We start from the raw sequence: 14,238 nt of genomic DNA, 5'->3' as shown, positions 1-14,238 counted from the left end.
AGCAGTTTTATATGATATCATCAAATGAAACAGAAAACCCTTTTTTCAGAATTATTTATTAGATTTTTGTTTCTCTTGAAGCCAGCTTCTCTTATCCTTCATATAGGAAACATGTATTTGCAAACAATGTGCACATCATTCATATCACACACGGGTCTTCTTTACCAATTCAATTATTCATCAACAAACAAAGATTATACCAACAACATTACGCAGCCAAAAGTCAGATCAGCTGTAATATGATTGATAATCCAGTTATAAAGACTTCTTCCTCTCACATCTCTCACTCTCTCCACTTCCACAAAAATAACAAAATAACACCTTTATTTTAATCCACACACACTTTAACTGTTACGTTTCCAGAGTTGTTTATTGAACAGTCAGGCTCAATTACCCCCCCCCCCCCCTCCCATGGGACAAAGGCCCCACACATTGCACCAACACCCTTTCCTGCAACTTTCCACACGACCACCGCTGAGAGGAGATTTTTTTCCGAAAAGGCTTCAGACGTCTTCACGAACTCACCTTCGAAATCACATCATCTGTATGAGCAAATCCGGCAGGCACATGAAAACAGATGACGCGAACATCACTCTTCTGTGCGGAGGCAGTGCTGATTTTCAACTTAGAAAATAACGAACAGGGAAGAAACTATCAAATACGTTAACTAAAAAATAAAATCTTCAATCAGTATTTTCATATATTGCATAGACAAGCCACCCACCATCGCCCGACAGTGCACACCTGAGGGTCTTTTTAAATATTACAAATTGGATTTATAATATTTTTGCAATATGTACCATTCTTATACATTCACATTTGTCCCCCCCCCCCCACACATTTCCCTGAAAATAAACTAGGTCATATTTTCCCAGTAAACACAAATATGTCTTCTTTTTTTTTTACATCAGGATAAATCTGCTGTACATTTCCTACTCAACAGTTTCTCATTTTGATGATATATCTAGGTACAATGAACAAAAACAAAAACAAACACTCACTTAAAATTAAAATAAAACCAGACATGATAAAAATCACATTAAAATGTTGGTGATCTCATCACAAGGGCAATTTTGGCGAAGAAGACCGAGGGCAAGACTCATCTGGAAGACAGAGAGATGGAGGTGGAGGGTAAATAAGGTGAATCTACGATTTCCTGTTTCAATTCAAAATCTGATTTGATCCCATTCACCAACTCATCCTTTAAGGTCTGTGGGAACTTTCCCCGCAGAGCACAGAAGACTGTGAGAAATGTTGACGAGCTGAACAATCATTGTTACACGCTATGTTTTTTGAGAAGAGGGTGACACTGACCCACTCTTAGACCTCGTCCTGTCGCAGTCCCAACGTTCCTTGTGCTCTTGGACACGATCATTTCTCCGTCCACGTCGGCCTCCTCCTCCTGGGCCTCGTCCCCCTGCAGCCTCTCCGTCCTCCCCAGGTCGTGAGGGTGCGGGACACACGCCAGCATGGAGGTCTCTGACGGGTACTCACAGACCTGCTCCAGCCGATCCTCGTTGAAACATACTTTCCCCTGGAAACAAGGGGAGGGGAAATGGTAAATGGACTGCCCTTTGATGTGTGGACTGGAGAAGCGTGGACTCAAACCACCCACGAGCTGAGATTTTGCCTTTAGCTTCAGTCAGCTACATTTGTGTAAACCAATCTGCTGCCCTGTGTTAAAAAAGGATTCATTCTTATAGTGTAGTCTGTCTTCTGTTCAGATAATGTGAGAACAATGTGGCTGGGCTGTTTCTAAAACGTGTGTACTGTTCAGTCATTAGTTATTTCAGAAATCAAAACCAAAACATTGCAAATAGCAAAGTAAATTAGAAAAACTCAAAGTTAAAATATACATTTTCTGCAGAATAATCACTATATATTTTTTGACCGACATTGTGAACGTGAAAACAGTCTTGAGGAACTGAGTAGTGCTTACGCCGTCAGTGTAATGTTAAGTGACAGCATGAGGCTTAACACAGCAGAAATACTCCCTCTGTGAGAGTGTTTACCGACTGAACACTTCATGTACTGAGTTATTAATCATTCAGGGAAATTCATATCACAATGAGAAAGTACGTGACAAGTGTTCAGTTGTAGGAGAAGAAAAAACAAGGTCAGATTGCAGCTTCTCCCTAAGTGTTGAAAAGGAAAACAAGATGTTTTCAGATGTTGAGTTTGTTTACTCAAAGGTCAAACGTCAACATATAGTAAACTGACAGACAGGAAGCAGCAGCACTTCAGTGTGCCTTATAACAACAGCAGCCTCCAATTGTAAACACACCCGTTTTTACAGAGCCAGGCTGGAAAGAGCCTGAGACCAGCAGACACCAGACTGCACACGCTCTACAAGTTACTTCACCCATGGGGCTGGGGCCGTCTGCAGAGTAGTGCAGATAATAGCTCTGCATTAGACAGGCTGGGCCAATCATGCTCAGGCACAGGAGGCTAATCCTCCCTCCCTGAACCTGATTAACCCAGGCAGCACAGCAGGACAGCAAAGGCGACCAGGGAGACACAGAAACTGAAACAGTAGAAGAGATGGAAAGAGGGAAGTTTGAAGCTATATTATATAACTGCAGTTCTTCTGAGTTCAGGAGAGTTTTCAGCTTTCAAAATGCACGCATCCATAGCAGAACCCCTTACCCTAACCCTAACCCTAACCCAATACAATGAGAATATTTAGAAAAAAGCTAATTTCAACCAAAACTTAAAAATCTACAGGTGGATTTAAAAAAAAAAAATACTTCAGGATAATTTCAGGATATGAGGCATGGATCTCCAAGATAGAAAGCACATGCACAAGGAGAAACTTTCGAGTAAAAGAGGACGAGGAAGGCTGGGGGGAAGCAGGTGAAATCCCCCCCCCCACCCCCCACCCCCCCACCCCCCATGATGCCGTGGTTCGGTGGGGGGGAGGAAAGGCGACTTGACGTCAAAGAGTCTGAAGGGCATGGATGTGAGAGTGACAGGTGGTCAGAGAATCACCGGGTGGTCAAAGAGGAATTAACCGACTGCGTTTCCTGAAACTGAAAAACAAACCGTGACTGATGAATCTAAATGTTTAGTGATTTCATTGGGAGTCACTGTAGATGGGAAACCTGCACCTGAAGAAATACATTTCCATGGAAAAGCACCAAATCTTTCTGACCTTTACTTTCTCTTTTAATCGAGTATTTTACACCTGATAAAATGGCACAGATTTAAAAAAAAAAAGGTCACCACGTGACTTCCCTATGTTGATCTTTGTCTCTTGTTTGGAGGAAGTGCAGAAGTTTTAAAGAGGAAGTGAGCAAAAACATGCAGCTTTTAACACAAGCCTTTAATCGCCCTCTAATCCTCTCAGTATTACTGTCAAACTGTCATTTTCCTCTGCCCTGCCCGTCCTAGCGGGTCAGACCTCCATCGAGCTCTTTCCTCCCATCTCTCTGCAGCACCCTTCTCTGTATTTATTCTCTTTTCCTTTTGCCCCTGTCAAACTGGGAGTTGGCGGCCCCGCTGTCAGAAACACTCAGCCGTGCAGTGGAAGGTCAGCGTGGTCAACAAGTCTCTGCCAAGACTCAAGTCTAGCAAACCAAACCCCTGCTGTACAGCCAATAAGATACAAAGAGAGATTTGTCTGAGGGGCAGGGAGGGCTGACTCTGCAAAAAATGTCAGAATTGGTGTGAGGGAACGAGGAAGCGGCCTGCAACGCACTCAGATGCAGACTGAGGGGAAACTCTCAGCAGTGTGACAACTCCTATTATAGGAAAAAGGTACTAAAAAAAACAATGCGATTCTTCTAACAGGCCGTCAGGTGCAGTAAAAAGCCATGAGCACACCATCCGGTGTTCACAGGAGAGTCAGGATAACTTCCACTCAGGAAACAAGGAAACACAAAGTCCTTATGTGAACTTTAACTACAGCAAGATTCATCTGCAGTTTCAGCTGGCAGGTCTCAGAGTGAATTAGTGTGAATACCAGAGAGGTTAGCTACAAAAGGAAGAGCCGGAGGAAGGAGCTGGCTGTGTCTCATTGTGGTTTCCTACTCAACTTGTCTGTCTCCAGTGACGCCTGCAACGTTCCTGTGAACTGCCTCCTACTGCAGAGGAGTGAAGATGAAGACACTGGTCTTTTGTTTTCGTTAGGCCACAAAACAAATAGCTTCAATTACTTTGGACTAAAGTAATCTGCTGCCGAAGCCACTGCTTACACGTGTCGGGGTGAACGTGCGTAGAATCCAGATCAGGGGCTAAAAGTCAAAAGTCTACAAAGCATCAGACTGCACGTCCGAGTGGAAAAGCAGATCACAGCGGGATTTTATGGCTAAGAATCAAGATGTCGTGCTTGATAAGGCTTTAACCGGCTTAGGTCGTTCTCTGTGATCGCTCTTCTCAATCAAAAGGGATGTTCTCCAAGTGAAAGGGGATTCCGCTTGACAGCCGGGGGGGCCGTCTGACAGGTGACACAAGGTGACACCGTCTGGACCACCTACGATAACCTGTACCAGGGGAGCGACCATTTTTGTAGTCTAATTTTTCGATTAAAGACATGGTAGAGTTATTGGAAGAGGACGATAGTTTCTCTGAGTTTTGGTGAGAGTGTTTGTATCATCAAGAGGTCAAAGGCCAAAAAGAAAATGTGCAGTTTCTACTCACCCTTTTCGGGTTCCCTCTGTTTTTCACCAGACAGGACTTCTCCAGATTTAGATATCCACCGATCACCTCGATCTCCTTCGCTGTCGGGTACTTCTTCTTGATTGGCTCAGCCACAGCGGGGGTTGTCTGGGCCTGCTGCGATGGAGACTTTGCAGGACTCGACCCGGCCGATGTGGGTCCCGCTGAGGGTGCGGATCCTATCCCTTCGCCTCCTCCTCCAGCAGCGACAGGCTTCTTTGGTTTGATTGTAATGGTGGCGCCTCTCTTCACTTGGCCCCCAGAGGCACTCCTGATGGAGAAGAGCGTGGGCGACGGGCTGGGTGATGGAGACATGCTGGGAGACTGGGAGGGAGACGGGGAACACGGGGAGGAGGCCGGTGTTGGGGCCGTATCAGAGGATTTCAGAGCATTGTCTGGGGATTGGCTTCGGAAAGATAAGGGGTTAACAGGGACGGTTTGTTTGAGCTGAGCTGTCGGAGAACAAACACGTAGAGGTGACATTTTGTAGTTTGATTCTGACGGATCCTTCTCCTGGCTCTTGACTTCGTCCTTCACCTGTTGCTTAAACACACCTCTGGGGCTTTGCTGCCATTGTGTCTCTTTGTCCCTCAGAGGAATGCTTGTTGACTTCAGCGCTTCCTGCTCTTTCAGCTGAAACTGCTCTATCTGCCGCTGTATCGTCTGAACCCCAGAGACGTCTCCGCCCGGTAAAGCTTTGCCGTCGCCCTGCTGTGAGTTTGATATGTGGGGCGTCACTTTAACAAGATGCACCGATGGACAGGTCCTGTCCCTCAGGCACAAACCTGATCTTGAGCCGACAGTTTCCAAGTTGTAGATCCGACTCATGGCTGCGAGGGAGTTTGGATGAGGGGGCGAAGGGGAGAGAGCTTGTGTTGGATCGAGGGGTGATGTATATTCCTCTACCTCCTCGTCCGACAGCTTTTCCTCCTCCTCACTCTCCTCTTCTCTGCTCTCGCGTCGGCCCCCGTGGCTCCTCAGCTGTTCCTCTTCATGTTCCAGGGGCTCGTCTTCATCCTCAGATATCAGACAGCCGTCGGAGATAACTTCAGCGGCAGCAGCGGCGTACCCGCTCGAGACTTCCTCTCCTCCGGCGGTTTGCGAGTGTGGGGCAGAAACAGGAAGCTGAGGGCAGGTTTTCAACACTTCCTGCGTGACGTCAAATGCAGCCGTGGCTGACTGCACTGCTGCGTCTTCCTGTGCCGTATCTGCGTCGACCAGCCTCTTCCGTATATGAGCTGCAGCTTCCCACTCTGGCTCTACTTCAGTTCCCCTCTCGTCATCCATGTCCTCAGCTGTCGGAGTATCACTGTCCTCTGCAGCTGCGCTCCCCTCTCCATCCTGCGTCTGTCTCAGCCTCTCCAGCCTCTCCTGCTCCTTTTGTCGGATTTTCTCTCGCAGGGACTCGATGCGGCTCAGGGGCTTCCCGATCCTCCAACTGTCCCTCCTCTCGACCCCTTGTCCTCCTTCCCTGTCTCGGCCCTCGTCGTTTTGAACGGCCACCTTTTTCCTCTCCACCACTTCTTCTGCGACATAAAACACAGTCCTGGGGATTTGAATCTCGAGGGGACCAGGAGGCGCGACCCTTTTTGGAGATCTGGGTGCTGCGTCCTGGACGAGAATCTCGGATCCGACCTCGCTGTGATGCTCTCCATCCTGCCTGCACTCCTTGGTCAGTTCGAGACCTCTGTTAGGCCTTTCCCCTCTCTCGTTGCCATAAACAGTTGTGTCCCCTATTCTTTCTATTTTACTGATGAGCTCCTCTGTGTGCTGAGACAAAACGGAGTGCGTGGGGAAGGGTCCTCGTGGTCCAGTCCACTCGGCCCCTTGTTGGGGGTCTCTGTTCCTGTCTGTGACTGTACAGAGCAGACTGGAGCACTCGGTGAAAGCTGACTCATGTCTGTACTGACTCTCCTTACTGAGGCATGGACTCGTCGTGTCTGCTGATGCGGCCATGACGTGACTCTGCGTCGCTTCAGCTGGGATTGAGCTTTCAAATCCATCTCCTCGTAGAAAATCCTCTACGTTGCCAAATTGCGCCTCAACTCTTTCCTCTGGGTTGTTCTCTACACTCAGCTCTCGCTCTAAACTTTTCTCATCCGCCAGTCGCTTTGCTTCTCTTTCAGCTCTTGCTCTCCCATCCTGCCTGATTGGGATTCTTCTAGCAAATGAGATGCCCTCTGTGTTTTTGACAGACGCAACCGTGAACCCCTCATCTCCGTTTCCATTACCGGACCTCTCTGCCGCCCACTTATCAATGGGCTCGACTCTCTTAGCTTCACTCCTGTGTTGGATGGAGATGCACATGTCGGCGTCATTCCTCCTCTGCGTAGATCCGGCCTTTTCATCTGTTTTCGCAAATCCATCCTTGTGTTTTCCCGACTTGTCTAAAAGCCATGCGCACCCCATTTTGATCTTTGCTGTGGCGTCCCTCCCTAGACCTGCTACATCTACCCACGGTGCCACGCTCTTGTCTGAGTGTATCCTCTCACGCATTTTCCAATCGTAACACCTTTCATCATCTAAACCGTTCTCCTTAGCACAGATGACTCGATCGGAGAAGCTAAACGAGCGCTTCGGGATGCCTTTCAGAGGCATATTCCTCCCGTCCACCTTCCTCTGCTCAGCTCGTTGGTCGTCTTCATCGGAGTATTTTCTCCTCCCAGGCCGGAGGAAGTTATCAGAGCTTTTGGATCGAGATGGGGGTTTAGGGAGCTCGCCGAATTTGCTCAGCAGCTGGCTTACCCTCCCTCGTCTCTCAATAAACACATTATCCTCCAGGCTGCCTGTCCTGTTATCCTTGATAACTAGCGCCTGGCTCCAGGGTCTTTCTTTCTCCTTCCCAGGCTCTTTTTCTCTCAGCCAGGATATGTCTGTTCTGAGCTCCCTGCTCTCCCTCCTCCCATCCTCTCCATCTTCTCTCCCTTTGCCTCCTGTACTCCTCTCCTCGGGGGTTGTCGAGGGTTTTATGATCAGAACCTCAGATGCTCGGATCTCGGTGACGCTCCCTCCTCCTGCCAGGATCTCCCTCAGGTTCATCTTCATCCCTCTGTTCCCCTGGTGGTCCTCCTCTGGCCTCTCCCTCTCCACCTCCCTCCATCTCCCCCTTCTCTCGTCATTACCCTTCCTGTCCTGTTCGATGATGATGATGTTGTCGGCTCGGATGGTTCGCAGACAAGGGCCATGGGGAGAAAACGATCCAGTTGGTGAATCTGTTTCTTTCTCCTCCTCGTCTTTTCTTACTTTGAGGTATTCCCTCTCCCTCGTTACATCTTTAACCGACTCTTTCCATTGTTTTTTATCTTTCTCCCATCTCTCCCTGCTATTATCTCTTTCTCTTCCCTGACTCCTGTCCCTGCTCCTATCTTTTTCCCGTCCCTCACTTAAGTCTCTGAACCTCTCGATTTTCAGCTCTATGTCTCGTCCTCTTCCTGAGTCTCCATCTTGACCCCTGGGACTGGATTTGTCTTTCTCCCTCTCTGACTCGTTCCCTACATCTGCATCCTTGCCCTTCCTCCATGCACTCTGCGTTCGAATAAATGGGTTTTTATGGAACGGCACTATAGTTTCCACAGACACCTGACTCACTGATCTGGGGTCTGCATCCAACCATAACCCCGGATCTGGACTGAGTGACAGTTCACTTCCCAGATTGACCGTCACAGAGCTGTCTGTGTCGCTCAGGCCGTCAGAGGGAGATCTGAAATCCACCTGCAGGGAACACATGTCCCTCTCCCTCTCCCTGTCACCCACACTGTCCTGCTTTGCCTTCCTCCGCTGGATGATCCCTCGCTTCCAGGCGGGCATGCTGGCAAGCTTCTCCTCCTCCTCCTTTTCTCTCCTCTCTCGTTCCTCCTCGTCTCGCCTCTTTCTCTCCAGCAGGAGTTGCTTCCATTCCGGCAGAGAGGAGACAGACATAACAGAAAAAGGTGCAGGGTCTCTGGTCAAAATGGTCAGCGCTGTTCCTGGAATGGTCTGCAAAAAAACGACGAATGATAAAGTAAAATAAAGTTCTCTCTGGCAGTCATTTTAAATAAAGGTGTGCATGAACCAAAATACAACTTTTGGCATGTAGGAGACAGCTGATCGAACTGAGTAATTGGAATATAATTAGCAATGTTTAACAGCAAATTGGAAGAGACACATCAATGCACCATCACAAGGTGTTGATCATTTTTCGCAGTCCAACTTTATCAGTAGTCTATTGGGTCTAAATTTCCCCTCTTACACCAATACTATCATCAACTCCTTCAGATTAACTTGCTGCACATGATGCATATGAATTATTGATGAAAATAACACAAAATGAAACTCACCTGAAATTTTTCCCTGAATATCACTGCATCCGCTTGGTCTTTGCAGTTGTCATCTCCACTCGTGCGTCTTGGCTGTGCGTAACGCGCGCGCTGCGGTGGCTCGATGGAAAATAGTCCTTCTCCAATAACTCCGCTTCTAATCGAAGCTGTCAAAACAAGAGGGTTTAAAAACCTGAGGGCAGTCAAATCGGCCCCTGACCTGCCTGAGCACCAGAGCAGGAGAACACCTCCGTCGTCGGGATAGTAGTAAATATTTGCAGCGTCGGAGCAGCAGCTCAGTAATCCGATAATTACATTAAATTCCGTCAGGAGTGTTTAGTGCCCCACACCATATTGTCGGACCTAAGAAAAGGCGTTTAGAGCGCGCAGCCGTCTGCCCGGGCTCCAACCCCCCACCCTCCGCCTGTCCTCCCCCGTCTCATCCCTCCGTCCTGCGGGGGCTAATTGGAAGAGGAGAAGGAGATGGAGGGAGGAGGTGGAGGAGGTGTGGCTGTGAACCATGCAAGGCTGGGTGAGTGGGCAGTGCAGGAGTTTACCTGAAGCAACACTAACACACTCGTGTTGTGCTGTTACACTGAGTTTAGTCCTGATAGTTTGACTCCTGTCAACACGTGTTAGAAGAAGGTCATTAGATCCTTTACTTAAATACAAGTATACCACCACACTGGGAAAAGTGTGTGGTTGCAAGTTGAGTTTGCAAAATATGAATTCACTGCATTTCATTTAATTTAAGAAATCAAAAATACTCTTTTCTGTTATTGACTATGATGTAATTTGATGATTAATATACAATCATAAGCTCTAAACTCGTTTTTAATGTTGTAGCAGCTCAGGAATGTAAACAAATTTACAATTTTAGGTGTACATAATATTTTTTATACTATTCACTATTTGTCTCATGTCTTTTGAACACAACAGATCAGACCAATAGACAGTATCATTGACTCTCTGCTGTTTTAAATTATGTGTTTAAAAAGAGGTTTTATAAAGAGTGTTAATAAACCAAAAGGATCTATTTAAACTTGTGTTACTATTAAAAATAAGTAACAGACCAGATAAGATTACGAACACATACATTTAAACAAGAAATGAAAATGTCACTCACCTACATCATACCGCTTATTACATTTATTCAACATAGTCTTGAAATGTATATACAGCACAATACATATGAAATCAAAGATGTTACTTCACGTAACATGAACTGGGAAATAAGAGAAATACATGAAAACACGTGTAGTTAAATTTCCAGTGGCTTATTCTGACGTTACCACAGATGAACCCACAACATAAAAAAATACAGCAAATACATTCACAATCTGAGAAAATGTTGTTTCCATTATAACTTTAGGTTAGTTTTGCCCGTGTGAAATCTCAATTTCACACAAAGGACAATTAAAATTCAAAATCAGTGTATTGAAAGATACAGTAAAATAAATGCACTTGACACATGGTATTTAACAGCATATAAAACTATACTCTGATAATGGCATTCAATGTTCATATTAATTAGAAAAATATTTCAGCTTCAACTGTAAGTGTTTATTTTCTATTATGCATTTTGGTGACAATTTCAAAATAAATCTTCAATAAATCTTGTTTAATATGTAAAACTACATATTGTTTTAATGTAAGGCAAATGTAGACATGTTACTTGTACTAACTATTACTGCAATTCAGTATCAGCCCAAAAATCTGGTATTAGTGAGGCTATACGATACATGACCTAACATATCCACTTTAAATTAATTCTTTCTTATAAAATTGAATGTGAAAATAAATTTACTTATAAAAATATAACCATTAAATTGAGTTGGCTCAGAAATGTTACAATAATAGTGGTCAACTCTTACAGACCTGCTCATCATCAGTAGAGGAGGTGTTTGTTATAAAACATTCCCTGTCTGAAATCATTAAAAAGAAAATGTTGAAAAGATAATGTAAAGTAAGGATTAGTTTTTTTATGTTCTTATCCAGCACAGTAGTTTTCAGGCTTACAGAAGATCTCAGTCTCTGCTGAAGTCAGTTTTATAAAAATACTTCTGGTTAGTATTAAGGCAGTCAGCGTCACACCTTTGCTTCACTTCTCCTTGCTGTAGCTGTGGGTGGTGTCAGTGGTGTCAGTGGTGTCGGTGATGCCGCGCTGTGGCTCGGCAAGGAGCTGCATCTTGCTCCTAATCTGGATGCAGAGGTAGGATAAATCCTGTTTGTCCAGAGAGTGTGCCAGGGCCAGGTAGGTCGACAGAGTCCCCGCCAGCAGGAGCCGGTCCAGGGACAAGGCCGGCAGGAACCACAGCACGACGCCCAGCTCCAGGCACACCGGGTGGCGGAGGTGGGACAGGAAGCGCTGGGCGCGGGTGGACTTGTAGGAGAGAGGGTCTCCCAACCCGAGACACTCATAGTACACCTGAGAGAGAGAAGAGGGAGAGGAGGGAGGAGAGGAGGGAGGAGAGGGAGGAGAGGGAGGAGAGGGAGGAGAGAGGGAGGAGAGGGAGGAGAGAGGGAGGAGAGGGTGAGACAGTGGAACCAAAATGAGGTTGAGCAGCAGCACCAGGATTAAATCTCTATTTACATTTGAGAGGTTTTCATTGCCACAGATTTACATTGTTACACTTAATTACATCTATTTTTATAAATATGTTTGTGTTTTTAATTAAAATGAGGACATTAATCCTTTTTGTCGAATGATGTGGGTTTTTCAGTTTGCTGTTTAATTAATTGAAATGCTTGGGTTAGACAAAATAAAACCTTCCTGTAACCAGAGATAAGTCGTATATATGTACACAACTCAAAGGTGTTTTGTCGTTAACATGCACACCATACACTGTAATAAGAAAGGGTGGTAGTTTGAGTCCCTGGGTACCTGCTTGATGCCCAACAGTTCTGGGTAATCAAAGATCATGAGGATGCTGCAGATGATCGCCCAGCAGAGGAAGTGCAGAGTGAAGCAGAGCAGAGGGAACCAGATACTCCAGGGTGCATGACGCACCGACCACAGACAGGGGGCGCCAGTCACTGGCTGCCAGTACCTCATCAGAATCTAACACAGGGGGAAATAAATATATTTAAAACTTATGTGGTGCTTTGTTTGTAGATTTTAAGTACTTGAATTGAAATGTTAATTGAAAATACAATAATTATAAAAATCGTGACATGATTTTCTTTCTTCCTGATGGTCCCATATAACAAATATATCTTTTTTTATTGGTATACATTATATAAACACAACATCATTTACATACTGAGACTGTGAGAGTGTGTGTTGCTGTACCTGCAGGGCCAGTGCGGTGGTGAAACAGTACGCCGTCCGGTTCAGGGCCCCCAGCACCGACTGGAGAGCCTGTTTGACGGGTGTCCAGGCCAGCAGACTGTGCTGGGTGGTGAAGAGAGCCAGCAGCCCCACGTCCACAACCAGGGACCAGAGGACGGAGCTGTCCTGCAGCGCCTCCGTCCACGGGATGGAGTCTGAGGTTCAGGCAAACGACGGGAACAAGAGGAGGAGGGTGTACACTGAACGTTAGTTAGTTAGTTTTAATAATCATACATTTACTATCCATGTATACATGTATTTACATAGCCTACATTATAAGAACACTGTACATTGACATACATACAGTATAAACATACATTATTTCAACTGTTTAATCATATTTTCATAACACTGTAGAGTTGTGTACAGTTCATTCATGGCCTGATAACACGCTGTCATCCGCGGAGCCACTGAGAACACACCTCTACTGTTCACAGGCACTCAGGCATCAAACGTGCGACAGAATTTGCACAATGTTCTGAATTGATTTACATCTAGGACCAATTTTCAATGCAACACAAATTAACAGTTTGTCCAAATTAAATCCAGTTTTCACCCTTTTGAATTGAAGTAAATTAAATTTGAGTTGAATTAAATCAAATCAAACATTTGATGTAATTTTCCTGAGATCTTTGGAAAATGTTTTGTGTTTGAATTCTGGGGAATCTCTCGTCAAAGAGGAAGACACAACAACACAACAAATCATTGTTGGTAGCTGGTCTTTGTGTATAGTTTTTTTGTGATAGAATTGTATGGTTTGTTGTCGTTTTAAGTTATTTCACCATTGAACAGCTTGTGGTCAAACTATTATTACTTTAGAGACCTTGATGGTGTCGTGTGAGTTAAATGTTTGTGGCTGCAGGAAATCAACACTTTCTAATCCGTCCTAACAAATCTGATGTACTGTATAAACGTATTCGATGAGGATGATACTATTTGCTATTCGACTGGTAAACACACAAACAACAAAATAAAGTATTTGCCCCGAAAAACTAAGTTTAAAAATGTATAATCATGCAAATCCCAGTAAATGACACACGCTATCAGATAAAGTGCTGAAACAAACTCAAACTACTCCAATACAAATATTAAACTACGTCAGCAACCAGTGCAAAAATGTAAACACTGGCGCTGAACTGGAAAACAAAAAGTGTAGTCGCCCAACGTGGGGCTCGAACCCACGACCCTGAGATTAAGAGTCTCATGCTCTACCGACTGAGCTAGCCGGGCGGTAGTGCCACCTACCGGCTGTCCCTATTTCAACACCAAGTCAGTCAGAAGTTATACAGACTCTTGTTCTTCTTCGTTATGAATCATGTTGTTGTTAAAATCATGAAGCTTTAACTTTGTAGACAACAACGACAACAGCGGAAGCACCGGAAGGGCTCGTGCCACGCGCGGACTCCAGCTCGGTGAGTGTTACCTTGACACAGGCTCGTCTCTCCGGTGATGTTGTGGTAAATCGCTCGGAACGACACGAAGCGGACGAAGTCTGCGGCGGAGATGAAGACAAACGCAAAGTTCAGCAGCGACACTGCGCCGAGGAAACAGCCGCGACCCGTGAGCGACGCCATTTCAATCCAGGAGGCTTCATTTGCTCACTTCTCCCGGTTTCTTCCGGGAGCTGGAGGCAGTGCCGCTCACCGACACACGGTGGCGCCACAGGGAGCTTTTTCTGATAATACATGATTCATTTATAATCATCAACGATTCAATAAAATATAGGAAACAAAACAAAATAAGGTATGAAAATAAAATACACACCTAAAATATAAATTATACACTACAATAAAGTGTATTACTGAGTAGAATCAACGATAGACAATATTAGACTCAGGTAAGATGGATTCCCTTGTGATTGGTCTGATCTGTCGATATTTCTGATTTCTTTAAAATGTGTAAAATTCCAAACTCCATGAAATGAAAGCCTGAGCTAAAACTTTCCTTTAAAAACTT

The 14,238-nt window shown here is 45.3% G+C and overlaps 2 protein-coding genes and 1 non-coding gene across 3 annotated transcripts; all 3 read right to left on the bottom strand.

Moving 5' to 3' along the window:
• Window positions 1-38: 38 nt before the first annotated feature.
• On the bottom strand, window positions 39-10,111 carry ppp1r18 (protein phosphatase 1, regulatory subunit 18). Its single transcript, XM_053447489.1, has 5 exons — window positions 10,078-10,111; window positions 8,973-9,118; window positions 4,639-8,631; window positions 1,315-1,534; window positions 39-1,103 (listed from the first exon to the last, which is right to left on the bottom strand). The coding sequence occupies exons 1-5, from the start codon at window positions 10,109-10,111 to the stop codon at window positions 1,060-1,062; spliced, it is 4,437 nt and encodes a 1,478-aa protein (XP_053303464.1). The 3' UTR covers window positions 39-1,059.
• On the bottom strand, window positions 10,086-13,921 carry nrm (nurim). Its single transcript, XM_053446091.1, has 4 exons — window positions 13,706-13,921; window positions 12,244-12,437; window positions 11,836-12,012; window positions 10,086-11,379 (listed from the first exon to the last, which is right to left on the bottom strand). Exons 1-4 carry the CDS (start codon window positions 13,854-13,856, stop codon window positions 11,053-11,055), a joined length of 849 nt encoding a protein of 282 aa, XP_053302066.1. The 5' UTR covers window positions 13,857-13,921; the 3' UTR covers window positions 10,086-11,052.
• trnak-cuu (transfer RNA lysine (anticodon CUU)) lies at window positions 13,440-13,512 on the bottom strand. Its single transcript has one exon. It is a non-coding gene; the product is annotated as a tRNA-Lys (tRNA).
• Window positions 13,922-14,238: the final 317 nt, after the last annotated feature.

Source organism: Pleuronectes platessa, chromosome 18 (assembly GCF_947347685.1).
Source record: "Pleuronectes platessa chromosome 18, fPlePla1.1, whole genome shotgun sequence".
Taxonomy (NCBI): domain Eukaryota; kingdom Metazoa; phylum Chordata; class Actinopteri; order Pleuronectiformes; family Pleuronectidae; genus Pleuronectes; species Pleuronectes platessa.
Note: the sequence above shows the minus strand (reverse complement) of the source record. Positions and strands in the feature narration are given on the sequence as shown.

What these genes read in the sequence shown, in the direction of transcription:
- ppp1r18 (XM_053447489.1), bottom strand. Translation starts at nt 10,111, where the DNA reads ATGTTGAATAAATGTAATAAGCGGTATGATGTAG. An exon ending in TAATAAGCGGTATGATGTAG is followed by an intron (nt 9,119 to 10,077) that starts GTGAGTGACATT and finishes TTGTTTTGACAG; the next exon opens with CTTCGATTAGAAGCGGAGTT. An exon ending in AGGACGAGGTCTAAGAGTGG is followed by an intron (nt 1,104 to 1,314) that starts GTCAGTGTCACC and finishes TCTGTCTTCCAG; the next exon opens with ATGAGTCTTGCCCTCGGTCT.
- nrm (XM_053446091.1), bottom strand. Translation starts at nt 13,856, where the DNA reads ATGGCGTCGCTCACGGGTCGCGGCTGTTTCCTCGGCGCAGTGTCGCTG. An exon ending in AGAGACGAGCCTGTGTCAAG is followed by an intron (nt 12,438 to 13,705) that starts GTAACACTCACC and finishes CCTGAACCTCAG; the next exon opens with ACTCCATCCCGTGGACGGAG. An exon ending in CCACCGCACTGGCCCTGCAG is followed by an intron (nt 12,013 to 12,243) that starts GTACAGCAACAC and finishes CCCCTGTGTTAG; the next exon opens with ATTCTGATGAGGTACTGGCA.